Source organism: Ptychodera flava, chromosome 18, assembly GCF_041260155.1.
Source record: "Ptychodera flava strain L36383 chromosome 18, AS_Pfla_20210202, whole genome shotgun sequence".
NCBI lineage: Eukaryota > Metazoa > Hemichordata > Enteropneusta > Ptychoderidae > Ptychodera > Ptychodera flava.
The window spans coordinates 35,681,631-35,708,786 of NC_091945.1; the positions used below are offsets into that span (position 1 = coordinate 35,681,631).

At 35.7% G+C, this 27,156-nt stretch overlaps 1 protein-coding gene across 1 annotated transcript; it reads left to right on the plus strand.

Annotated features, from left to right (window-relative positions):
• On the plus strand, window positions 1–26,442 carry LOC139117482 (vacuolar protein sorting-associated protein 4-like). The gene is made up of 10 exons (XM_070680614.1): window positions 1–213; window positions 701–713; window positions 3,055–3,184; window positions 5,074–5,188; window positions 5,713–5,889; window positions 12,024–12,177; window positions 21,218–21,266; window positions 21,676–21,902; window positions 22,442–22,635; window positions 24,188–26,442. The coding sequence occupies exons 1-10, from the start codon at window positions 189–191 to the stop codon at window positions 24,298–24,300; spliced, it is 1,197 nt and encodes a 398-aa protein (XP_070536715.1). The 5' UTR covers window positions 1–188; the 3' UTR covers window positions 24,301–26,442.
• Window positions 26,443–27,156: the final 714 nt, after the last annotated feature.

Sequence of the window (27,156 nt, forward strand, 5' to 3'; positions counted from 1 at the left end):
CCGATTGGCTGCGTTGGCACTATTACGTGTGACGACTAAACATATATCACTAAACCTTCAGACATCAGTGCCCACCTGATACACTCCAAACCCATGCTTTAAACGCGTGGCCACGTATTGGTACTCTCTCAACCGATCGTCCAAGGATCGGAGGTTCTAGTTATTATTACGACTCGCTTGTTCCCGAAATGAGTAAGGTACAGCAGTATCAAGGTACGTTTGAAAACTACTCTCCAGTCAAAAATTTCAACCACTTTTCAGTTTTTTCTGACGATTTTATTGTGCGTCCTGTGATATATTTTACTTATTGGCTTTATTAATAATGATATTCAACTGTAAACAGGCGAGATTGGCATTTATACCCACTGCACACCGCTACATGCAACACTGTCTTCGGTCATCAGGGGCAGGGTGTTGTGTGCCAAGTGTAAAAAAAAACTTTGTGAATCTTCGAACATCCATCGCAATAAGACGGCTAACAACTTGTTTATACCGATCAACTATCACTATAATTTTTTTTGTGCGTGTAAATATTTCGTCGAAAGCTTTAGAAATTAGTCATGCACAATCATGGTACGAACTTAGTTTACCCTCACCATGATCTTAATTATAAATTTTATGTCGAGTGTTTTTAACATTTATGTTTTCTTTCTCTCGCTCTCCCTTACGGTGTACTCTCTCCCTCCTTTGCCGAGTACAGAAGCCTCTGCCTGGTAAGTGTATTCCAGCCTTTATGATAAAGTTTATCACTTTTGGACTTTATCAGATGCACACAGACCAGATCAGGAGATAGAATGAAAACCGATATGAAATTACTGCAAAAGAGAGTCGTGGTAGTTATGATAACATTGTAAATACTGCTTTCGTGAATTTCGTGAAGGTCAAAGGAAGATCTGTGCCCATGAGTTTGGTTTCCGATCAAGATGCATTTCATGTACTGCACATAAATAGGAAACTCCCAGTGAAAATATAAAATAAATTTTCAACTAACCTTTCTGAAAACTAAATACTGTTCCATCATTTCTGAAAGTGATATTTGCAGTGATTTTAACATTGGGTATGGTAAAGCCAAACTGCTTCTTATAAACAGTCTGAGAACTACATAAACCTTTGTAAATGTTAAAGCTTGGCCACTACAAAGTAGGAAAAAATTCATGTTTTTGATAATTGTTGAGCAGGGCCAGATGTTTCCATGTTTTACATACATATGCTTTAAACTTGTTTAAAAGAGTTTTGATGATCCCAAGGCCATTCAATTTATCCATGAATATTATTGTTTAAAAAATATCTGCTATTGAAGGTATATGTAAAAGAATATGGCCATGTTAACTTTATAGAACTGTACTGGGTTATAATAGCTACTTTAATCTTGCAGTTTTTCTGTTCTTCACACTTTAAGAAAATTTCTCAAGATATGTTGCTTTTTGGGATTACTGTTTTGAGGACAAAAGTTGGGTCTTGCATCATCCCGAAATCTTGAGTCATGATTGTGTTTGGATTGTTTGGATTGTGTTTGCATATCTGTCCAAAACTTCATGACATTTGTTGAGAATTTAGGCATTTTGCATAAATCAGGCACCACATTCTCGTATCTGAAACTTCTAGAATTTACTATTCACAAGTTATTGAACTTTTTGAACTTTGGACATGTACTTTAAATGTGGACCCTATTCCCCAGGACCCTATTCAGGTCTTGCAAATGTTTCCGTTATCTGATGGTAAACAATGATTTAGACATGCTAATTAAGTTTGGCTGATTATGTAACTGTACAGTGAGCAAGTAATTAGCATACTTTTTTTAAACCGAGGTCACTGACCGTTTATTCAGGTTTGAAGGTGATCTGATGAAATCATACTTGTGTGCATGGTAGATATGTACCACATATTGAGGGCCACATTATCAGATTCCATAGAAAATTTTAATGAAGATCAACATTGCAGGTTCATGATTACTTTAATTACTGGTGTCTGATGTGAAAACTGTTCAAAGCAAACTCTGATTGTGTCATGTCTTGTAAATCATTTGCCAACTTTAAAATTAATGTGATAAGCTAATTGAAATATTAATTAAACAAATTTGATCAGCCATGTTGCTTATCAGCAGGGTTTTCCTAGAGTTAACAATTACAAGCCATAGCATTACCAGAGTTTTGAGTACCTGGGAATAGTTAACAAAGCTTAAAAATACATGCAGATTAAATATTATGGTGTTGAATTGAACTTTGCGGACCATGACACTTCAGCGTATGTGTTACTTTGCTGTACAGAACAATGCGGGATCATTGTCTGAAAATTTCAGTGGCCATTCACCTAATGTTAGCTGAACTTTGTCATGGAAAAACTGTACTTCACAAAATCGTTGTGAAAATCAATATTGTTTTTTCAAGCTTAATTCCATTGAAGGACAAAAGAATTAACACCAGCCTTGAAAGTACTTTTGGACATGTAAGCATAAACACAGTCCAGATCAGCAAAGGGAAAAGTTGTCATGTCTGTCTATTTTATATGAGAAGGGGTGGTATGGTAAAAAGTATAAAGATCAACTGACTATTGCAACATTTCAGATGAAATCTGAGGAAAAAATTGCTTTCAGATACAAATGAGAACCAAGCCACAAATACATGCCCCTGATTAAAAAAATATAGTAGAGAAATAAAACACATTTTTGCCCTTGTAACTTTAAATTGTACAGGACGTGTTAGTTATAATTCCTCTCATGGACAGCCGCTACTACCTCCGTGGGTGTTGATAGCTGATCAAAATTGGTAGTTTATCAATATTTCCTCATCTTGCATGGTGAACACACGTGTTCTTCCACAGTTTATTGCATCAGTGTGTTCATCACTTTATTCATACTATGCAACTACCATTGCAGTAATAATCTGAAAATATTTTTTTCTGTTGCAAAATAAAAAGAATCAAACGTGTGTATCACATATTTTATAAGGATATACTCATCAACAACTGATATGAATTTTGTTAGTGCCATCAGAGTGTGCATGGACACAAACAACTTTCTCTGGCCTTGACATGTGTAATTTACATACAATGCAGGTTGGCCACGGCTGCGGAGGAGTGCCGGAAGACAGCCAATGTTGATATTGAAGTATTGATTAGGAACTGTGAAAACTGTGCCAAGATGATTGAAAGCATTCAAGAAGTTGAAAATAATCCAGTCAGAAAGGTAAGAGTAGTTCTTGGAAGAAACAATAAAGAAAAAAAGGGGTGTCCTTGTGCTCCTTCAAGTCTTATTGATTGCAAAATACAATGAAGTTTAATGAAATAAATTCAAAAGATTTTTGTATAATTTTTCAACCCAGTTTTTTGACAAGAAAACTCAGATTGGACATGCATGGTCTGATCGTGCAGTGTCAGTTTGCACTTTTAGCTTTGGTTCTAATGATCAGCAGAAAGCTTTGTATGGTAATATGGCCATTGTATTCACAGCGGAAAAAACATCTTTTGACCGAGGTCTTTCAATGACCCAGTGACTCAAACCATGGTCAGTTGTAAAGAAATTAATTTTCTCATTATGATTTGAAAGGTCACTCCTCATTCATGTAAAAAAATGCAAAGAGATGCAAATATTGTGGGTGGCTGAAGATTGTTTGGAAATGAATCAAACATATGCTGACTGATCGTGTTCACAACATGACAGAGTGACTTTGACGCATTCTGTGTTGGGTGAATCTATATCATCAAGAATTTACAATAAATCTTGTTATATAATTTTTGAATGCCTTTGCATTGTAAACTTACTGTAGGCATTGCATTGGTTAATTTTAATTATGGTACTCCTGTTTTTAAATGAAACTAAGAAAACTTTAAATTTGTAATAAATGTGGATCAGAGTACAGAAGTCACTAGATCTGAATTCTGATTTTCATACACATATCATATCAATTAAGTTTTTGAAGCATTAATGAGTGAGATAGTCCCTCTATGTATATTGTGAAAATGGAATCAGATTTTAATTACAACCATGCCCTACCTTTTGTTGCAGTAACTGGTTCTCCATAAATATTAACCTAAATATTTAATTAATTACCCATGATAATGATACTCCCAAACAATCCATTGAAATGAATTTTCACAATGATTGACATTCTGGGCTACGAACGCCATGTGTTCAGTGTGCTCTCCAAGTTATTTTTGAACACTCTAGTTCAATTTACACTGTTTGAATTAAATTACATTTCTCTGCATCTCCAACACTAAAGTGATATTTTTTGCTTCAAAGGGAACTTTTGCAGTCAACTGAATGTCAATGTAGTTTGAGGGCACACTTGAACCTGTACAAAACCTTCCATAGGCTACGTATTGTTCACACAGCCATTTGAAATATTAAAGTAGGAGTTTGAATTTTTTTGTTACTCTGATATGTACCGGGACTTTTTTCTTCTCTATTTTGTGGCAGTTGCCAAATACTGTATCTATCTTGGCAGTGTTCAACTTTTGTTTTTTCCCAGTAACCAGTGAATGAGAAAAAAAATAAATCTGTTGGTGTTGAACACCAGCACACCATATCTAAATTTTGGAAATTGTGTTAAAGGTCGTGTAATGTACCCTAATTAATATCACAACATACAGAATGGTTTGTCTTTTCATCGTTGAACCCTTTCTCCCTATCTCCCTATATTAAGGTCCCACTTTACCATAGGAAACATTAATAGGGTTGTTGCAAAATAAATCTACCTCTTTCACCCTATCTCGGCTTTCACGTCACTGCAGTTTAACCTTTGAACACAATCTATTATTAATTCCATTTGCATTCCACAATAGCAGGGAGAGATAGATGCAAAGAATGGAACATTTAAATTGAAAAGACTATTTCACAAGGACTTATCAATATTTAAACATTTTCCATTGTTTTGCCAGACAGCTCAAGTGTACATTTTATCATCGGACATTTAATTTCTCAGTATAGTGTAAAGTATGCCAAAGGAACTATTCTATTGAAATGTGTCAATAAAACAATATGCTAAAACTAAACATATAAAAGGGTTATAAAGTATTTACCAAGCTATTCAGAGTGATGAATTTGAAAATTTTTATGTTGTGTTTAATTTACAGGCTGCCCTTGAACAACTTAGTGTCACAATTTCATGTCATTTGGAGATTTTACTGGCAAAGAAGCAACAGCTTGACTCATCTCAAGACAGTTCAATGAGCTATGCAAGTTCTACTGGTGAGTGTATCGTATACATGCAAAGAGGAAATGCTGTATTGTATCATGAATGAGAAAGCTGGCTTACTCAATTTGATAAACCCATGGTCAAAATGCAAGTATATTTCCACATTTGGGTTGTCAAACTATGGTCACTAGTAAACAAAATGTCTTATTGGTTGATGTGAGTTTTTCAATTTCATTGGAAACCCGGACCTTTTCAGAATAACAATTGTTTGCAGATCATAGCCTCTTATGTTACAGCTATCTGGATGCAAAGCACCATCACAACAAACACATACAGGCACTCATAACACTCATACATGTTTAGATCAGGTCAACGACACTTCATTAGGAGCTCAGTGACCATGAAGTCTACTGGCAATTATATGTGAACAGTAGTAGCTCCCAAGAGATTATGTAAGCCAATATAAATCATGTCTTTTGAGTTGTCACTTTCAAGGAGAATATAAAACTGCAAGTATGTATTTGTTAACACGTTACATCTTACAGTTATTAATAATTTTGCATAATAATGTTTTCAGAAAAATCAAAAGATTCTGCAGGTGCTGGCCAAAGAGAAAAACTGAAGTCAGCGATTGAAGAGACGATATTAAAGAAAGGGCATGTCAGATTTGAAGATGTTGCAGGGCTGAATGAAGCCAAACAAACATTGAAAGAGGCAATTATTATGCCTGTACAGTACCCGCAGTTATTTACAGGTGAGAGGCAATACAATTAGTGCGGTTATAGATGAAAGTAATTTTGAGGATTGGTACCCTGGAAATCCAGCACCCACACTCATCACTGTCAGATGAGAGGACAAAACCACACAGCTACATGGCCATGCCTGGAGAGGAATGAGTCAATGACCCCATTTTGATGTTCAACTTTTCAGCTCCTCTGTCAGAAACACGGAACTTACATGATAGATTGATTGACCATTGCATCTACTGTTTGCCATCTGTCATCTTCCATCAACTTTGTTCTTCTTCTGTGAAATAACTGCTCAAGTCATTATCAAGATGATAATTTGGATTTGGCCATATCATGAAAAATTTTCATGTGCAAAATTTTGAACAAGATTCTTATTTTTGGTTGAACATCATTTTCTCTGACAGCTTTCAAAGTGATACATAGCTTATTAGGGATGCATTTATTGAGAGTTATTAAAATGAATATGTGTATTCACATGTTTGAGAATTGTTTCTCATTTTATGTCAATTTTCCTTCAAATATCTGATGTTCCAAACAGCAATCAAATTTGGTTTGCAAATTGTCAGGGATGACTCATTGAAAATTATGATGGCTTTGCATTTTGAGGGCAAGTTTTCTCATTTTTGGTTGAAACATTGTTCACCTAATACCACTGGTCTACACCTTGGAAATTCAAAGTATAGCTTCCTAGGTTGAAAATTAAATATTTTTGAGAATTTTTTGTCCACATACAGTTCATGAATATAGGACTTGCATTCCCATTTGTTCAAATGACCATAACTTTTTTGTACCGTGTCAGCCGAAAACGACACAGACCCTCTTCAGTTTGTAATTGCGTCGTTCTGTTAGAGCTGCGTCGTTCTGTTTTGATCTGCGCTCTTCAGTTTGTAATATTGCGTCGTTCTGTTTGAGCTGCGTCGTTCTGTTTGAGCTGCGTCGTTCTGTATTGAACTGCGCTCTTCAGTTTGTAATTGCGTCGTTCTGTTTTGACCTGCGCTCTTCAGTTTGTAATTGCGTCGTTCTGTTTGAGCTGCGTCGTTCTGTTTTGACCTGCGCTCTTCAGTTGTAATTGCGTCGTTCTGTTTGAGCTGCGTCGTTCTGTTTTGACCTGCGCTCTTCAGTTTGTAATTGCGTCGTTCTGTTTGAGCTGCGTCGTTCTGTTTTGACCTGCGCTCTTCAGTTTGTAATTGCGTCGTTCTGTTTGAGCTGCGTCGTTCTGTTTTGACCTGCGCTCTTCAGTTTGTAATTGCGTCGTTCTGTTTGAGCTGCGTCGTTCTGTTTTGACCTGTGCTCTTCAGTGTCGTACTGTTTGAACTGCATCGTTCTGTTTGATCGTCGCTCTTCAGTTTTGTTTTGTTGTAATAAAGGGAAAGCAACTCCACACATCGTTCATATCTGAGTTGTTTGCATTTTGTGTTTGATATTGTGTATATTGTGAGTGTGTATCATGTTTGTATGTGAGTATTGGTTAGCCATGGCGAATGTAATAAAGGGAAAGCAACTCCTCACATCGTCCATATGTGAATTTTTTGCGTTTTGTGTATGATTCTATGTGTGTGTGTATAATGTTTAGCTGTTTTATGTAAAATGTTATTTAGCCATGGCGAGACGTACTCGTAATTTACGTGTCTTGCTGTTAACCCACATTGGAGCGGAGAACTGAACTAGCGTTACACTGAGACCCTTTGAAGCTACGTTTCAAAAACAGAGTTTTCTTCATCAGTCACTTAAAATTCATTTTTGATTCGTGAGACATGTTGAATGATTGATAGATTTTATTTGTTAATATGTTGTTCCACTGAAGTTTGTTGTTCAGTTACGGAAGCTATGTCTACGGTTTGGTCTTGTTGTGTTTGTGTATGCTCATGTGAATCGGAGTGCCATCTATTGTAGCTTTTGTGAAATCTGGCATTTGTAAGTGTATCGCATACTTCTGTTCCTTCTGTTTGCGATTATTGGTTGCTCGAAGGTTTGCAGCATGAAAAAAATATTTGGGACAAGATTTCACTGACGTTCTTGATCCAAGGCTTTAATAGTATAAAATCAGGGGCTTTTGTATAAAATACAGCAAAAACGGGCTAAGTGTCAAAGACACAAGGAAAAAAAGCTGGAGCAACGAAAAGGTACCTCGAAATTAAAAAAGTGAAATAGAAAAACATGAAAAGACATTTATGAAGTTCAGAGAGCTTTAGATGATATTTACGAAGTAAAAACACAAGGTATTATCAACGTGCTAGAGTAAGATGACATGAGCTTGTTGAAAAAAGCAATGCTTATTTTTTGAAGCTTGAAAAGAGAAATCATTACAAAAATCACATTCGTAAACTTCAAGCATCTACAGATTTAAATGAAATTTTAAACACGCAGAGAGAATTTTATCGAAATTTATACCAGACTACACATTGTTTTCCTGAAGAAAAACCAGAAGAGTTCACTGGCGATTTGCATATTCCTTTACTGTCAGAATTACAGAACAAATATTTGTGAGGGTTATTTGAGTCTCGAAGAGTGCTACCAAGCTTCGAAAAACATGTCCAGTAATAAAAGCCCGGGGAATGGCGTTTCTGGCCCTTGTATGGTAATTTAATTGTACTGAGTTTCAACTATATGTACACGTCCATATGGAGAGTTGTCAGTGTCAGTTTCCCAAAGACAAGCAATCATTACTTTGATTGATAAAAAAAGAAAAAGATCGTCTGTAGCTGAAAAATTGGGGACCTATTTCTCTTTTAAACTTTTATTATAAAAATTGTTGCCAAGGCCCTTTTAATTCGAATTTCAAAGTTTTATCGGAAATAATTTACCCAAATCAAGCTGGTTAATATGTGAAAGGTCGCTACATCGGTGACGCTGTTTGCAAGATTTTAGACTCAATACACTTTACAAAAGAAAACGATATTCCTGGTATTCTACTTTGTATTGATTTTGCCAAGGCATTTGACTCTATCGAGTGGCCTTTCCTTTACTTTGCTTTAAAGAAATTTAATTTTGGTGAATCTTTTATTCTATGGGTCAAAGTTTTATACTGCGATATTTCTAGTCATTAATAATGGTGTCACCTCTGGTTAATTTTAAGTTAGCAGCGGTTCAAGATAAGGTGATGCTCTTTCACCTTACTTATTTTTAGTTTAGAAATTTTGTCCATCGCCATTCGTCACAACAAAACAACTAAGGGCATTCAAATCGAACAAAATGAGTTAAAATTGCACAATAAGCAGATGACACCACTCGAATTTTATCAGATGTGAAATCTGCCTAAGCATTTCTCAGAATAGTTGACTCATTCGGCAACATCCCCGGCCAGAAGATCAATAAGGAAAAGAGTGACGCACTATGGTTAGGTAGTAAGAGAGATTGTATATACACACATTAATCGACTCAATGTACTGCATCATTTAACAAAGGTATATAGAAACGATGTGTGAAGTTGCCCTCACTTTCCTTCTTATAAAATTGCTCAAAAATGCTCAGGATGTAAACTGTCTGCTCTACCACGTGTGGCAAGTGATGATGACGACCACGAGGTAGCCTCGTCCAAGGGTAACAGTGGAGGCATAACCTCTCTCCCTGCTATTTAAATTACAGTAAAAACATGTTGTTACTGTGCACATTATCTTAGGGAAACAGTTCTTGTCTAAAAGTGTAGACAAAAAAGAAAATTCTTCCGTTCTATTTATTTATAATGGAGGTCAACAAAAGCACAAAGTTGAGAGAAACATTTCCTACAAAAATAGCACAACTGAAAAGTATAGGACCCGCTGGCATATTCTGGTAATGTACTTTGAATCATAGATTGAGAATGTCTTTTTTTTGTAAGTGCTATCCTTGTTCTTTGTCTTTTGTCTGTGTTCTGTTTCCGTTGTCTTTTTCGTACCTTTTTCTCTTGTTTGTAAATTATATATATATATATATATATATATATATATATATATATATATATATATATATATATATATATATATATATATATATATATGTCTAGTAAACACAATACGAACACAACCTTTAACACAATAGAACAAAGTTAGACATCCTAGCTTCCAGAATGAAAGAACAAACCTTCAGTGGGACAACATAGGAATACGTACAATCTGCCATTATACCACGAAATTTATCCACTGAACCTGACTTGAGGCGATTGATAAAGAAAGTCTGGCAAACTTTCGAAACATAGCGTTAGTGTCGTACGCAGTGTCTCAACTCTGGAGTACTGATGACTGCACTGACATTCATATTCAGCTGTCTCGCCGTACCTATTCTGCCATTGTACAGACTGCACTGACATTCATATTCAGCTGTCTCGCCGTACCTATTCTGTTCTGTACACAAGACAGTGAAACAAAAAATACACACCACCATACATTAAACGCAAACAACCAATATGTGAACGATGTGTGGAGTTGCTCTCCCTCTACTACCTATGACTCCACGGGCACCCATGCCAAGTTGCAATGGTATTCTCCAAGTGACCGTTCAATGTTTGTTACAAAACGTCCGTGTTATGCTGAAAACAAACTGAAGAATACAGATCAAAGAGAACGATGCAGTTCAAACAGAACGACGCAGGTCTAACAGAACGACGCAATTACAAACTGAAGAGCGCAGGTCAAAACAGAACGACGCAGCTCAAACAGAACGACGCAATTACAAACTGAAGAGCGCAGGTCAAAATAGAACGACGCAGCTCAAACAGAATGACGTAATTACAAACTGAAGAGCGCAGGTCAAAGTAGAACGACGCAGCTCAAACAGAACGACGCAATTACAAACTGAAGAGGGTCTGTGTCGTTTTCGGCCACGGTATTTTTGGGCCAATTGTGTCAGTGGAAAATGTTCGTCAAATATAGTTTTTCCAATTATTTTTTGTCAAAAAAATAATAGAACAGCCATTTCAGTTGCCTTTATATTTAATTTTCAGGCCCTATAATACAGCAATTCAATTCATTATTATTTTCAGCAGAAACTAAGAACTCTAACAGCCAGCTGTATTGGCCGCTAGGTTGCTTATGTCATGGCAACTTTACATGAATTGAGCAAAAGAAGCATGCTCACACATAAATCCATTGAACACATCAGAAAGACTGTCACCAAAAACTTCAAAATAATAAAAACCAACGAAGTGCGTGGCAGCAGTTTACTATCTAGGAAACATGAGACATAGAGACTCAGATATTTCTTGATTGTTTTTGATAACATTATAAAAATGAACATCATTCTATTTTACACCATGTCACCTGATGACCATGTGCCAATTTCCAACATCTGCAGTAATGTTTCTTCCTTAACATTTAACAGATACAAAACTATTTACAAGAAGGAGAAAAGTATGAAAATATTAGAATGAAAAGTCAGACAGTATTTGACCTTTGACACGGAAATGTTTGTCTGCTAAGTGTTTTCATCCTTGGTTTAAAAATATATTTTAGCCAAGGTTAAGGGATTGCATTGTTCATCTCAGCATTGCTAGGTTAAAATTGACCTGTCTTGGCAATGAAATGTTATGTGTTTGGTCACAAAAACCTTCATCTTTGTTTAACTATAGAAGCCATCCTTGACAAGAGAAAATATTTCAAACTCTCCTATTGAATTCAATTGAAGTACAATTCTTTGACTTGCTCTAATTCAGCCCTTGTACTGCCCTTGTACCGACTCGAGTTGGTTGTAGCAAAACAAGTTTTCATGGCCATGTAATTAATATCATTGACCACACACTTCATGAAAATCGACAGTAAATTTTAAATTTGAACTTTTCTAAAATATCCCATATTTTTTCAAAAAATCGTCGATTATTCAGACCAAAATACAATATTCCCATACAAAAGTCATAGAAAAATACACAACCTCTGAAAATTTGATTTTATTATTTGGAATATGTATAGAAGAGTTTATAGAGTGTAAATAGGAGTTATTATTTTGTAGATTCAAAATGTTTTTAAGAAGTATGTACAAGTTATTGTACATTCAATAAATTTTACACGTAATATTAAATTAAAAATTTGACAGCAGATTTCAGACTCTTTGATCCACAGTCTGAAACCTTCATATGATGATATAAAATAATCCAATACATTGAATGCAGACATTGTCAAGAACAAAGTATGGCAGTGTGAAATTTTTGTCTCGTTTATTGTTGTTTCAGGAGGTAGGAAACCATGGAAGAGAATTCTAGTGTATGGTCCACCTGGTACAGGCAAATCAAGACTAGCCCAGGCTGTGTCCTCAGAAATCAACTCCACATTCTACTCTGTGTCTAGCTCAGATTTGGTCTCAAGCTGGGTGGGAGAAAGCGAAAAGTAAGTATTTGCCATATGGTGCATGCGATTATCATTCAGCAAAAATTTAATAATTTGAATGCATATTTCAGTGACCTGTGTGCAGAATCAGAATCTAGGTTGATTGACATTCAGTACAATGACCTTCACTTTCAGCCATAAGCTGAAAGAAATGAGAGCCTATATACAGCCATGCATAATATGTGTTGACAGAATATTTGATTTCGAATGTCTTCAAATTACTAATCTGTTATTGAGAAGACTCAACTACAAGTCCTGCTGGCAATCAATGTACCAGTGCAGATTAAATATTCATTGTAAACCTTGACAGTTCAATGACTTCACTGAAGTCTACATGCTGTTTGCTGATGTTATTCTCTATACTTTCCCATTTCCACTTTTCAAATCATGTCCCCTTTTCTCTACTTTCCCACTATTTTCAGAAAGTATTCCAGCCATTTGTGTATATATGTCGATAAAAATTCCAATCTCTGTTTTCACCCAATATTAAAATCCAGTGCAAATTTTGAAATATGAGCTCTCACATTTGCAGCAAAAATTATGAACATATTACTGCATGAACACATTCACATTTGTGAATGTCATCTATTGTGTATCATAGTTGAGTGCCTTCGTCAAAGTCTTTGTAATTCTGTGTGTGTAGAAAAAAGGCTTGCAGATGTGTGTATTCATGAAACCTTCATTACAGTCATATGCATGCACAGGATTAACAAATCCACTGCACATTTCTGGGATTTCTATAAATGTCCTGTCATAATAAAATTGTTCATGGCATTTCCTGTGATACAAATTTTATTTCTCCATTTAAAGTGTCATCATTTCCTAGTAAAGCCTTTCATACATTTTAGATCAATGCCTTGCAACTCTCTGTATGATCACTTTAATTCGTGCAATGTATTTCGATGGATATGCATTATAATACATTCCATGTTATGGATTGCAGATTTTAAAAAGGAAGTTCTTTGATAAAACAGTAAATGACCACTGACGTATAACGTCTGGTCACTGACACTAACAGACATCTTACTGTGTCTTAAAAGGCAACACATCCTGGCAGAATTTACTGCATTCATCATTAAATATTTGAAATGGTGATTTTTTTTTCCTACAGCATTGAAAATGTCTGTGCATGTAACAGCTGTTAATATGATAACCAACAGCTATTGTGATTGCATTACCCATGTATCGATCCCCTCATATGGCTAAGGTTTCACAGACAGCACATAGAACTATGAGATCAGTTGTGTTCCCGTGCTGAGACTGTACATCTTTATACACAGCATCACTCTGCAAATAATAATATAAATATAGCTATCAGAAATTTCATCCACCAATGATTCTATGGCTGTTAGTTTCCAAAATTTACAGTGAGCTTTGAAATCAAAGAACCTTTACTTATCCTGTTTCAAGTTGACTTTTCACAAAGTCTGTGCAGGGTAACACTTTGTAATAGGATGACCAACTGTTCCAGGCCTATACGCCAATACAAAGGTTGTGTATGATACGTAGCATTGATGAAAGGTCAAAACTCTTTGAAAGGTCCTCTGCTCTTTACACATATATGTAGGTGTGTCATATTTTGTTTGAAACAATTCAGAAATGGTGTAAAGATTAATGCAAAATAAACAATTCTGAAAAATTTGTCTATTATTTTGATCCATGAGTACATGGCATATTTACAGAAAGTGTTAAAGACATTTCTCATATAAAATGTCAATCAAAATTTTCATAAAAATGGCAAAAAAATTGTTCTGCTGATTTTGTTAGGAAAATGCTTTGTATAGAGATAATTATGAGAGTATAGGACATGTAATTATTAGTTAAGGGTATAGCAGTAAGCCTAGGCTAGGTATATTCTCATTAGAATATTAAATTTACACGTGACATCACTATCATAATTATATCTAAAATATACCAAATTTCACGGCTGTGAACTTACCAAAATTTTTCAACATTGATCAGATATGAAATCACAAGGGACTTTACTCTTATTCCATTTTTAGGTGGCTTTTTCACAATGTCTTTGTTAGGTATAGCCATGTAAGGGAGTGACACCAAATGTTGCAGACTAAAGGGTAGATACAAAGGTCATATTTGTATAACAGATTGATACATAGCATTGATGAAAGGTTGTCAACTCTTTACACGTACTGTACGTAGGTGTTGTAGGTGTTGCATACATTGTTTCAAAGAGTTTTAGAAATATAAAGATACCTGATCACAATCTCAAAAAAATAACTGCTACATCGATGAAGATATCATGATATGATATTGATATTAATTATTGATTCATATTGAATAAACAGCAAGCAATATTGTGAATTTAACTTTAGTAGAATAAGTGATGCATCTCTTTAAATGCTAAAGAAATTACACTAATATGTTTATTTGTGCTGTAAGCTAAAACTTGAAGACTTGGTGTCCTTCACTAGTCCATGTGATATAAACCAAGTTATTGGGACTTGTATACCGGTTACGGAAAATAGGAAGTACTGTATATGTTGAAAATAGATATACCTAATATTTAAATATAAAAGTTTTCAGTTACAAATACTTTAACAGGAGCCCCAATGTTTCCCTACTTGTTCACCCAATATTATTTATGATTTAATAACCAACAGATTTTTAATGTTGATCATATCTGGATATCTGTATATAGAGGTACATTGTCATGTAGGCCATGAGGGTCAAAGGTTAATCAGATTTGAAATGCCCTCCCATTCAGACTTGGAATGGAATCAGACAATGAGGATGATTCATGGCAGTATTAAGCAATCTTTTAAGATATTGGTTTGTGTGTTTCATGATTAACTTTTGTCCATTGTTCCATGGGACAGTTGCTATTCATAGTCAATACTCCATGTCAAGTACGGCCTACTGTGTGCATGGTACAAAGACTTTAGAATCAAATATGATAAAATGAAAAAGTTTGTATCAAAGACTCTGATGCAATATGTCAAACAGTTTCATTGTTGACTATGGGCAAATTTCTTGTCATTAATGTATATGTCAAAGCATCATATTCTTGTAGCATTTCTTACATGTATGCAACTTTTCTGGGAAGTTTCAACATTTTTCAATAATTTGAAAACTCTGAAAATTTTTGCTTTTGAAGTTGGCAATGGTTAAGATGAAAAATATGGTTGCATGCCAAAAGAAAGTCTATCAGTGAAATTTTTAGTATTCCTCTCTTTATTTTTAATCTTTTCCTTTTCACAAAACTTCAACCTACAAGAAGTTAGAATGCTACCGTAGTACACCAATCTCTGCTTGACAACCAAATCTATTAACCTTATTGTATGTGACTAGTGACAGGTTATCAGAACTTTGTGATGTCAATTGCATCATACTAATGCCCAGTTTATATGTTCTGTGTACTTGTACCTGTATCATGACCTATATCAAAGTAGACTGTATCTCACTATCTGGGACACTCAGTTATTAAACACTCAAATTTTTACACAGTACTTTTCAGGTCTGTGTGTGGGGACTCACGTTAAAGCCTGTGGCTTTTGAATGAAGTTTTCACTGTCTTATATTTGTAAAATACTAAAACTTAATTTTTCTCGTAGAGTTAACAGAGAGTTGGCAGACATTTTAAATTTAAAATATAAGTAAAAATTGAGGTAATTTGTTTGTCAGATATGAAAATTGGTATGTCGATCCTTCATTTTTTATTCATGATCATGAAAGAGAAAAGTTTAAAATTTCCTTAGGCGAAGTGTAAGTTTAAAACTTTGGGCTTCAAGGAATATAGCTTTACCTTTTCAGCCAAAAAAAGAAAGATCGTTTCTAGTCACCACGTGTGCCATTTCAGAACCTGCGCGTCATGGCTTTTATGGGTTATATGCTCATCAGTAAAGCTATCCTTGATATCCCTGTTTGCATGTCCAAAAATGCTAAAAAGACCAGATATGAACTGAATTGCCTCGCGTGCACATTTTGTAAAGTACTTCTTGGGGTATTGGCTTTTATGACATTACATTGTTTTTATTCCCGAAATTAATCCAATCTATCTAAATTTGACATTATCCCCACTGTATTACGCAATGAAAAAAAAGAAAAGAAACCATTTGAAAAATTATGATCCAACAATATCTGTCGATGCAAGTGCAAATGGCTGAGCAGGCTCTTAACTGGCAGAGGTCGCGTTTGCGTATAAATTCTGCATATTTCACATATAATTGCCATGTAGAACGAGTTGACCTACTTCACAGTATCTCAATGCGCCCAAAAACGATACAATCATCTGTGCCGCGCCGTGTAGCAGCAAAATGAGTTCGTGACCTTTGAAGTACGCGTTTCAAAAAATAAATACCCATGGGAACCTGCTCACCACGCCACGCAACTCATGTACAGCTGACTATGGTGCACTTGTCAGGCGATGGTCGATGATTCTGGTTATTGCCTATATTGTCAAGTTCAATGCCTAATTTACGGAAACACGAACTCTGTCTAGTGTATTCGAAGCTCTGCGTACAGGTTGTGCACACGGCCTCTACCACGTGCTGTCCTGTGGACAGTGTGGTACAAGCCGTCGGCCTACCACCGTACCGCCGGGAAACGCAGACCTATTGTACGCAGGAGCATGGCAGGAGCTAGCCTACTGCTCCTGATTTAACATCAATGCCAACATGGAAATCTCATGAAAAATTTGTCATTGTTGGTTCTGTAGCTAATACAATCTTGAAAAGCAACTTAAAAGACACAGACTGTTATTTTCTCGATCCGCTATCTGCGGACTACGTGCTGAAGTACATTGACTGTTCATGTCAACGATCGTTTCTCCCTCTGCAGAGTTTCTGTATCCCGTTCAACAACGCTGTACCTCGATCACACGATAGTGACGCTATGTAGCTGTGCAGTATTGAAACTTATCATAAAATGGCCACCTCGTCTAACAGTAACACGTATTGTCAGGATTATCGTACGGAAAAAAGACTGCAAAACTAAGACTTATGAATCTTCATCAGAATTGAACACATCATGATTGTACACGAGTATCAACCGTGAATGCACGTTGAGCTCGGCAGTTACACAAGCATGGTACGCTACATGCATAGCCCTACGAGTATGGCGACAGTGTCCGGCTTTGGCTACGCCGGGGGCTACGCCACCTACCGGAGGTGGGAGGCGGCGTAGCCAAAGCCGGACACTCTCGCCATACTCGTACGGCTAGCTACATGCACTGCCGCGATGCCGATCGTATGCATTCCAAGGCCTATCCCGGAATTTGTTTCACAAACAACCTCAAAGGAGAGCAAACATACTTCTATGGACAATGACGAATACAAAAGCAAAATCAAAACAGTGCAGCAGTACATGAAGTAGGTCATGGCCTTGGACTCTGTGCACGAACCTGATTGGACACTTCAATACCTTTGACCCAAAGTTATTATTCATCAGCACTTCCATGCCATGAGGCTAGGTAGAGAACGTATTACGTACGCAGTGTACGCTGTGTGTTAGGAACGCACACAGGGAATGCACAGCGTACACTGCGTACGTACGCAGGGCTAGCGAGAGAGTTGCCGACATCGACGGTTATTTACGAAAAAAGAATAAAAGACTGGCATTTTTGGAAGCGATCGAGTAGCTGCGGTAGGCAGGGATACGACTTGGGCCCAAGAACGCTGAATTTCGGCAGTAATTTGGCTTTTTACGTCAAGTCCAAAAATGGATTTGAAGTCACCAACTCAACGTACGGGTCTTTGCAGGGCTGTGGTGAGCGGGTGTCATACGCGGCGTAACAGAAAAATTAAAACTTTCATAACTTCATTAATATCCAAGCCACGCCCACCAAAACCTTTTCAGTTCTAGCCATTTGAATTCTGAAGATGTCTACCAAATTTGACTGAAATACGTTCAGCCGTTTTTGAGAAAATGGACCAACAGACAGACAGACACACAGACAGACATCGCTGCGACATAACCTCGCTGCGCGCATGCGCACGCGAGGTAAAAACGGAAGTATTATGCAGCCAGTGATAAAAGACAATAACTGTTGCATCAATAGTGCCAAACCAGCATTGTTAGGAATAAAAATAAAGAAAGGAAAAAAAGAAAACCGAGTTGCCGCATCACTTTTGCTGAATGTCAAGGACCAGAAACAATTTTTTTTGGCCTTAGATGAAAACAATTTTGTACGTTGCAATACCAGTATATCCAGGGTTGAAAAAAGTTGTTAATGCATGGCTAATTAATGAAACTAATCTATGAATACATTACTATCTGGGCCTTGCAACTAAACTACACTGAAATAGGAAGCTACTGTACTTTAGTTTGCCTGTGACTCCACCATGTCAAAATTATTCAAAACAGAAATGTTTAAGAAAATAATCCCACCAGATTTTGTGTATTCTTTAGTTGAACATGTTTCTTAGGAATTCTAGTGCTTTTAAGGTTATTACTTTGTTTTCATCATTTATTTGTACAGCAGTGAGTGCCGTGAGAATATAACAGTGTCCACAAATGCACAAATAAATCAACACAGTGATATAGATAATTCGGAAGAATTTCTGTGATAATGTGTCACTTCTGGTTTTCTGTTTATGTGTTAACTGTGTTGTCTAAAGCTTTTCATTGAAATGCATCGTGTTGCATTGAAATTAAAATGGCAATTCAGAAACAAATTAAATCATCAATACTCATACAAAGTGAATGTAACATTTCCAAAATTTTGTGAGACTTGCAAAACATACAAGATTGCTTTCAAAGGCCATATGTTGCTGGTGATGGAAAAGACAAAAATATCTACACTAACAGAGAGCAAATTTGAATTAGCTAATATACCATGGCAAATGAAACCCTTTAATAATATCTGATCATGATGTAATTAGTACCATAAGCTTCATTAAGCAAACACAAAACATAATTAATCATTAATGAATTGATTAATGACAAGGGAAAATGAAATCAGTGAAATAATGATGTAACTGTTATTTTTGTTACTCCTTCCACCAACTTCAATTTTGATTCTTGAAATTTTTTATGCTTCATAAAATTGTGAAATTTCTCATATGGTGAATATCAATGGTAAATAGCCCCACAGAGAAAAACCTTTGTTTACAGGTGATGTGATACTTTGTTGTTAATATCTCTCCATTCTTCCAACGAGATCCTTTTTTTTAAACAGAATTATCTGATTCCTTCCCCAGTTGGACATTTTGTTTTATATCCATGTAAGGAGACTTTTTAGTATCCATCCACAGTAGCTTCTAGAATAGAACATTCAACAGACATTGAATTTGACATTATGATCATATTTTCTATTAATATGATTCAACTTTATGATAAGACAGTAAAATTAGCCATGCAAGCAGTCAAAATGCAAACTTATTTTACAGGTTTATAGAGAAAATTTATGCCTTGTAAGTTGTTCTTGTTTGTTACCATGACAACAATATGCATGGCCATTTAAAATATTACATCTCTATACAAAACAAGGGAAATTGCTACAACAATTTATGTTTTGTCCAGTCAATAAAAACGTATGAATCAAAACAAATAAGATATTTTTCCAAAAAGTCCATTCAGTATGAATGACAAAACAAGAAAACTATCGCTGTTGGAACATTTAGTGAAATGCAATATGTATATTTTACCACGGTCCCTCCACAATCAATTCTGAGATGTATTCAGAAAATTAATTGAAATTATGTTTTCAAGAAACATTTCTTTAATGTCACTCAGCCATGAGCTTGTACAAATTTCATCAGGGATTAAACTACACAACTGATTTGGAATGAACATTTGAGCTCCGGCTGTAGTTTAAATTGAATGCATTGATCTTTACTAGTGAGAACAAGGCTTTTCACACACAGAGTGAAATAAACTGCCCATGCTGCATACATTGCCATCTGTAGTAAACAAATATTGCAAGATACTGATAGATTTGCATGCAGGGGACAATGCCCCTAGCTAAATGCAAATTTTGTTCTGACGAGGTCATCATCTATTTGCATCAATTTACATAAAAGGTCGTCGACCTGGTTACATGGCATTGAAATATCTGCATATCATTAGCACCGTGAGCTTGAAGTTGTTTTTCAGTGTCACTCCTAATGTACGTCTACAAAGTTTCAATGGAGAAAGCTTTCAACTTTGTTTGAATCCATAATGGTATACAGTATGGTTTTGACAAAGGCAATACACAGCCAGTGTGGTTCAAAGCATGGAGGTAGTAGGAGCCTCCTACTACCTCCATGTTCAAAGTGATCAGCTGAGGAATACATAATGAAACCCAATGGAAAAGAAGACTGCCAAAGTCATTATAGATTTGAATTAAAACATTTAATTTCAGTTTGGAATGAAATACATCTGTAAACACTGTAGGATGTTCCTCTATACTCAAGTACTCAGTGTTTTGTTTGTGGTCTTTGTTTGTTTCCAGCCATCTCTTCAAAGTATTTTGCAATTCTCTGCAATCAACTTTGAAGTTTAAACATCATCATCTTTTGCTGCAAAATCAATGTCTGCATCAGAGTTTATTTTTACAGGATATAGTTTACTGTAAGTCTGGGTAAACACAGTTTCAGCATGCCATTTGAACAAATACTTGTAAATGCCAATATTAGATCTAAACTCCCATGGCAAAAAACGTGAAGCACAGGTTGCCCCAGCTGTTGGCCCCTGGATGTTCCCTTGGCCAAAATCAACATCAGATAAGCATGGAGTGCATAATAGAACAACAACACAATGACCTGCTGAGGTCGCAGATCTTACTCACAAACATGGATCTTGAATCTCTTTACCCCATCAGGATGATACTTTCCCGTGGGTTTGTAGTGTGCAGTGCTTTTAACCATAGTGTAAATGTTATTACATGGTTAATTGTTTGTCATAGCCGTGTCTTTCAGTGAGTAATTTATAAATATTTATCCAGCATGGTCACCGCAAACATAGACACCATGGAGGAAAACACAATGCATATTGAAGTAGGCCCTATATGTGAAAAACACGAAAGAATGATGCAAATACAAAATATTGGCCAGGATTTTCACAGCTGTAATTGAGTGTCACTCTCTTTTGTAATTTGCAGACTGATAAAAGAGTTATTTCAACATGCAGCAGAGAGGAAAGGAAGATCGGTGAGTTGTGTTCATTACTTTGATAGAGAGTGAATGTAGACTCAACACTCACACACTTAATATGCACACAGCCACCAACACAGGAATCATAGAATTGAGTGTATGGGTCTTTAAGTAGGAATTGTAGTGGGTGTGAATGTTAAAAAGGGCCAGGATGAAAACTTAAGATGTCATATTTTGAATGGCCTAGATACTCTCATCAGTGCTGTTTAGTCAGGACAGATGTAAAGTCTCTTAAAAAATTCATCCAAGTCCAAAAAAACTTTGCATAAGCAGATTTTGTTGTGTGCTTTGAGAATAATAGATTGTGAATTCGTTAAGGATACTGTTACATTATAAGTTAAGTTGAAGCACTGTTTGTATTGATAGTGAGGTTAGTAATCAAATATATTTTATTGTCTATTCTCAGGTTATCTTTATTGATGAAATTGACAGCATCTGTCGCAAGAGAAGCTCCCGTGAAGAGGAGCACACAAGACGGATCAAGACAGAGTTACTCAAACAGATGGAAGGTGCCGATAATGTGAATAGTGGTGACCAGATCTTTTTGCTCTGTGCAACCAACTGTCCTTGGGAGTTAGACAGTGCATTTCTCAGGAGGTTTCAGAAGAGGATTTATGTCCCATTACCAGACAGGTATAAGTCATTTAAATGCAAAGTATGAACACTGTTGATGGCCTTTCAAGCAAGCTGTAATGTTGCCAGCAAAACATTGTATTTATATGAGATGAAGTTACGTCATGACATCATGGTCATAAACGTGCTAGAATCAAAACAGCTCCATTAAAGCTGCATTTTTCTATTATGATTTAACAGGAAGGACATTTCTCAATCGATGAAACAACAAAGACTGTGACTTGTGATTGTAAATTAGAAGAAAAAATAGGTGTGCCACATCAAAGGATACGGCAGTTTAATAAAATTGTCATTTGAATCCTGCACTGTTACAAGGGTATTAGATCATTGAAACATGGGATATGTGTATAAGCTGCATGTAGATGTCATTTATGGATTATATTAGTGCATTCATGTATGATTTATGAAATGATATCATTATCAAAGAAGTCATGTTGAAGTGTGTATACTGAATATAAACCAGGGTACTGCCCAAATTTTTCCCTGAAAAGTATACAGTAATTGAAAACCAATATTGTAAATTGTTATCTGTGTTGCAGAGAGGCCAGGATATCACTGATGAAGATCCATACATCAAATAACAACATCACAACCCTGACAGATACTGACTGGCAGCTCTTAGCTGACAAGACTGATGGATATTCCGGAAGTGACATTGCTACTCTCACATTAGCAGCGTTATTCCAACCAATCAGAGACATGCAGGATGCGGAGTTCTGGAAAAAGACAACAGGTAAGAAAGACGGCAGCTTGATGAGAGAAATCTTGGAATATGGTGGTCTAGCACCTCATCTTCAGGGACAATCAGTGAACATTCTCTATAATGGTATTTGATGAAGTACCTCACCTAAGGCAGTAGAAACAGCTTTCAAAATTTGCAAAGTCTTCTATGATTGTCACAAATGTGATGGCTCGAATAATCTAGATAGTTAGGGTAACATTTGATAAGACATTTTTCATGTGATGCCAAGTACATTACTGAAAAATAATCTGCAGCAGTGTGTTGTTGATTCAAGATGAGCATTTCTTTGGCTGCACTGTGCATGTGCACAGCTGTGTTATCTAGTCAAATGGTCATTTGCAATATTAAAAGTGGCAGGTACATCCATAAACGTTAAATGATGGATTCTTTTTGTTTTGGGGCAGAAGTTACATGCTTGAGTGAATGCACAGTGTTGATCTAACAATGGTAGTGTTGATCTAACAATGGTAGTGTTGATCTGACAATGGGTTTTGATACAATCTGTAGACTCTCTGTCACACTGATGTACACGTGATGCACATTGAATGAGTACACCATTGTGCTTAGTCTCTCTTTGATCGTATTGTATTGGTCTATTGATCTGTTAAGGCCAGGTTAAGGTGAAATTTTGCAGAATCAGCATTCTTGTAATTCATTTTATGACTGCAAAGGTGTCATATCTAACAAGTGGAGAGAGTAATATAGCTATAACTCTGAAAATAACCGTTATTGTGTTGCTGTTTATCGTAAAGCCAGAACTTGAACACCCATGAAGCCAACAAAAACAAAGGGTATCTTTGTTCACAATATGTAGACAATATTGATTTCTGCATTGCCTGTGTGAAGCTCTATAATATACCGTAGGAAAGTAAAACTTAATGTCCCCATAATGCTAGAAATAAATGTTGAGCATTGTTGTGTGTTTTGAAAGGATTGGGTTTTTGTGTCAGAAGTGACTTTAACGTGGAATTAACCATGTACTCACATTATTGTGATACACAATACAGTAAACTGAGTATCAGTAATGTTATATTTCACAGAGAGGCATACACTTTGGTTTTTGCAGCCATTGATTCATTTACATAAAATTAGCATATATTTCTTCTACATATAAGAAAGTTAATCATTATCAGTTTTATCCATTCCACCTTAAGGAAGTATGCACTTTGAAATTGATAGACTTAACTTTTGCTCAAACTTTCTGTAGTGCGCATTAGATCAATCCCTTTCAAATTTTGAAATCAATTAAAAAATCAGGGGTCACAGTGCAAAGTTTGGGACTAGGGGAACTAATTACTCAATGTTAACTGACTCTTGAAATTCAAAATTGCCACCATCCTAGTGTTGACTGTGTATGGGAAAAATTATATTTTTGATTTTCACAAAATTAAGCCAGCAAAAACTTAAGTTATACCAAGAGCTTCAAAATGAATGTGATGTGTTGTCCTCATAGAAAATTATGATTTGTGTCAGATGGGCTTGGTATCTCAGAATGAAATACATCAAAATTTACCAACATTCCTTATATATTTCATTGTTTCAGATGGCAATTTCACACCATGTGATGAGGACACTCCGATGGCAATCAGGAAACGTATGCATTTACTGCCAGCAGACAGAGTGAAGCCAAGAGATGTGACGTTCACGATTTCCTGACAGCATTGAAAACCAATCACAGCACAGTTACTAAAGCAGAGCTACAACAATTCGATGACTTCACAAAAAGCTTCGGACAAAATGGATAACAAACAGTCAGGGAGAAACTTCAGACTTACAAAATGCTTCCATTTAAAGTGTTGTTAAAACCAATGACAGAGCAATATTGATGTAGAAAGACACTCAAATACTGTTATTATCGCAAATCAACAAACTGAGTCACAACAATGAAGGCATCGACATTTAAGTAAAATTGAACACCACAGACATTGAAATAAACAATCACCACTGGGACTGAAAAATGGTGGCGTGTTCTTTGACACCGTGTACTTCGGTATTGTCACTGACTTCCATTCAAGTTAAACAGGTTTTGACTTGCGTTCAGTAATAGTGACTGTTTGCTTTGAGCATCAAAACGGGTATCATACCAACATCTCAACATGGATTTCTCAAAATCCTAAATCATGAACAATATGTGCTAGGGGCATTACCCAGACAACCTCACAAGAAGCCTGTGGTATGTGAGAATTACCATAGCAACATTCTAGAAACATACTGTGTTGGTTATGGTAAAAATAAGAATGTTGAGCGGTTAAAGGTCTGGTTGATAGAAAAGTTGTACAGTACAAACAAGGGTCTTTATGAAGCTGCCGTTTGGAAATGTACAAAGTTTGCATTACCCTGCAAATATGAATTGCAAGAAAGGGTTTTTAAACCTCCAATGAGTAAGGCATACTGCAAGTTGTTGTTTATCATAGCCAATTATTTTTTGAGAAGGAGCATAGATACTGTGTAGATATCAAAGTGTTTCAAAACCAATATGCAAGATTTCGCACAGTTGGTGTTGGTAAAAGTACCTTGCTTAGAAGTAGAGATCAGTATGGTATGTTGATGTGTGTACCTCTGAAAATGTACCTAAAATGAAGTATTGTAACTTTCATTAGTTAACTTGGTTACAAAGAAACTTACCTGATATGCATATATATGAATGTGTGTTTATATCCGTGTATATGAGCCACACTACATCCAGTGCAGGTGTTTTTTTCTCTACAGAAATGTGTGTTACTTTAAAAAAAATTTTGCATACTGTAGAGATAGAAGGGGCATTTATATGCAAATTATCAAGACCAAAAAATAAAACAAATATAACATTTACACTTTTAGACATACTGATATTTCAATCAGACATTTTATAGTATGTTTTGAAAATTATTGTTTAAGTCTGATAAATAAAAGCTTATCTCACTGCTTATACCACCTGGCCATGTTTTGACAAGGCATAATTTATAATCCCACATTAATTGAAACCGTCAAGTGGAAATTGATGATACTGTAACTTACTTACCATGCATGAACTCAAACAAAAACGTTGCAAACCATTTGAAATCAAGAATTTGAAGCAAAGTCCAAGATGCAAATTCCTTGACAGTGTTGAGAGATTTTCAAGATAATCTGTCAAGCAATGCGATAGAGTAACACATTTATAGATTGTTATGTGAAATTTGAACTTGAAATTGTAACTCTGACGATATCTTCCAGCTCACTGTCATACTTGTACTCAGTTTTTTTAAAGACAAATCAGTTTGAGGAGTGGTATCTTTAAGAAAAAGATACAATTCTTTATAAAACCAGTTATTTATTGGTTGAAAGTTGGCTTATCTGTAGACCTATTGGTTTATCTAGGCTAGGCCGACTGAAAAAAAATTGTCAACTTTGTGACATTTCTATCATTATGTATACACAGTGGTAAAAACATTTGCAATCATTCTTGAGATTGCAAGTAACATTGAATTCTACATAGCGTAGGTGTTACCAGAGATGCACTCTCACATCAAACAACACTCACTAGCAATAGATTTTTGATGATTTATGCTAGCTTGAAACTCAACAGTAATTTGCTGTGAGATAATTTTTTTCTTCAAATGAAATCTTTCAGTTACTGAGGAAAGACATATTTTTGAAAGAACATTTTTATTGAAAGTGTTACTACCTCGCAAGACTGGCTGTTTACCAAAGGAAAACTTACTTTAACATGTAGAAACATTTTTTCCTGAAAAAGGAACATGAACATGGTTATCAAAAGAAAAACTTACTTGAACATGTGAAACTATTTTTTCTGAATATTAAAGCCAAAACAAAGTTGCTGACTGTCTTGTTTTCTTATTTGTCAAAAGCATTTGGACTAAGGGGGAAACAGGTTTAGTTATATCACCACAGAACAACATCGCCAGGATCGGAACTAATTTGGAATAATTGGATCTTCATAGTTTTCAAATTTCTCAAAAGTATTAAGAGTCCTATAGCTGAATGTTGCAATATTACAAATTACTCATAAAAACAAGTGCATAATCTAAGCAGAATAGCTTACATTTGCAGATTAAACCGACATCACTTCACTATCCAATTATCCAAAATTAGTTTCAATCGTGTTCATCATATTTGTGATTTTAGTATTCACTTTTCCGATCACTTTTATTGGTGAACGTTAGATTTTTGGATTATATGGAAAGAGGTACAGTTTTATCAATGAAAACAGACTAAATTAGGTACATTTTATCAAGTGCTATGTGTCTAGACTAGCATAGATGTTACATAATGTAAATTAAATTACTTCCAATATAGCAAACTTTGGCCTGGAATACTTGACCTGTACCCTGGCAAAATTAAACCCATGGATACAATTTTCCAGTGGATGAAGTCAAAAGTCTACATTTTTGGCCAAGTACTTAGGTCAAAATTCTACATTTCCTATAAAATGGAGGTCAAAAGGTGCATATTAGGGGTTAGAAGTTGTGATATTAACAAAACAGGTCAAAAGTCTACATATCATCAACTTTTCCAAGGTCCACGGTCTAC

Coding starts and splice junctions, on each gene's coding strand:
- LOC139117482 (XM_070680614.1), top strand. CDS start 189: ATGAGTAAGGTACAGCAGTATCAAG. Junction 3,185..5,073: donor AAAATAATCCAGTCAGAAAG/GTAAGAGTAGTT, acceptor TTTAATTTACAG/GCTGCCCTTGAACAACTTAG. Junction 12,178..21,217: donor TGGGTGGGAGAAAGCGAAAA/GTAAGTATTTGC, acceptor TGTAATTTGCAG/ACTGATAAAAGAGTTATTTC.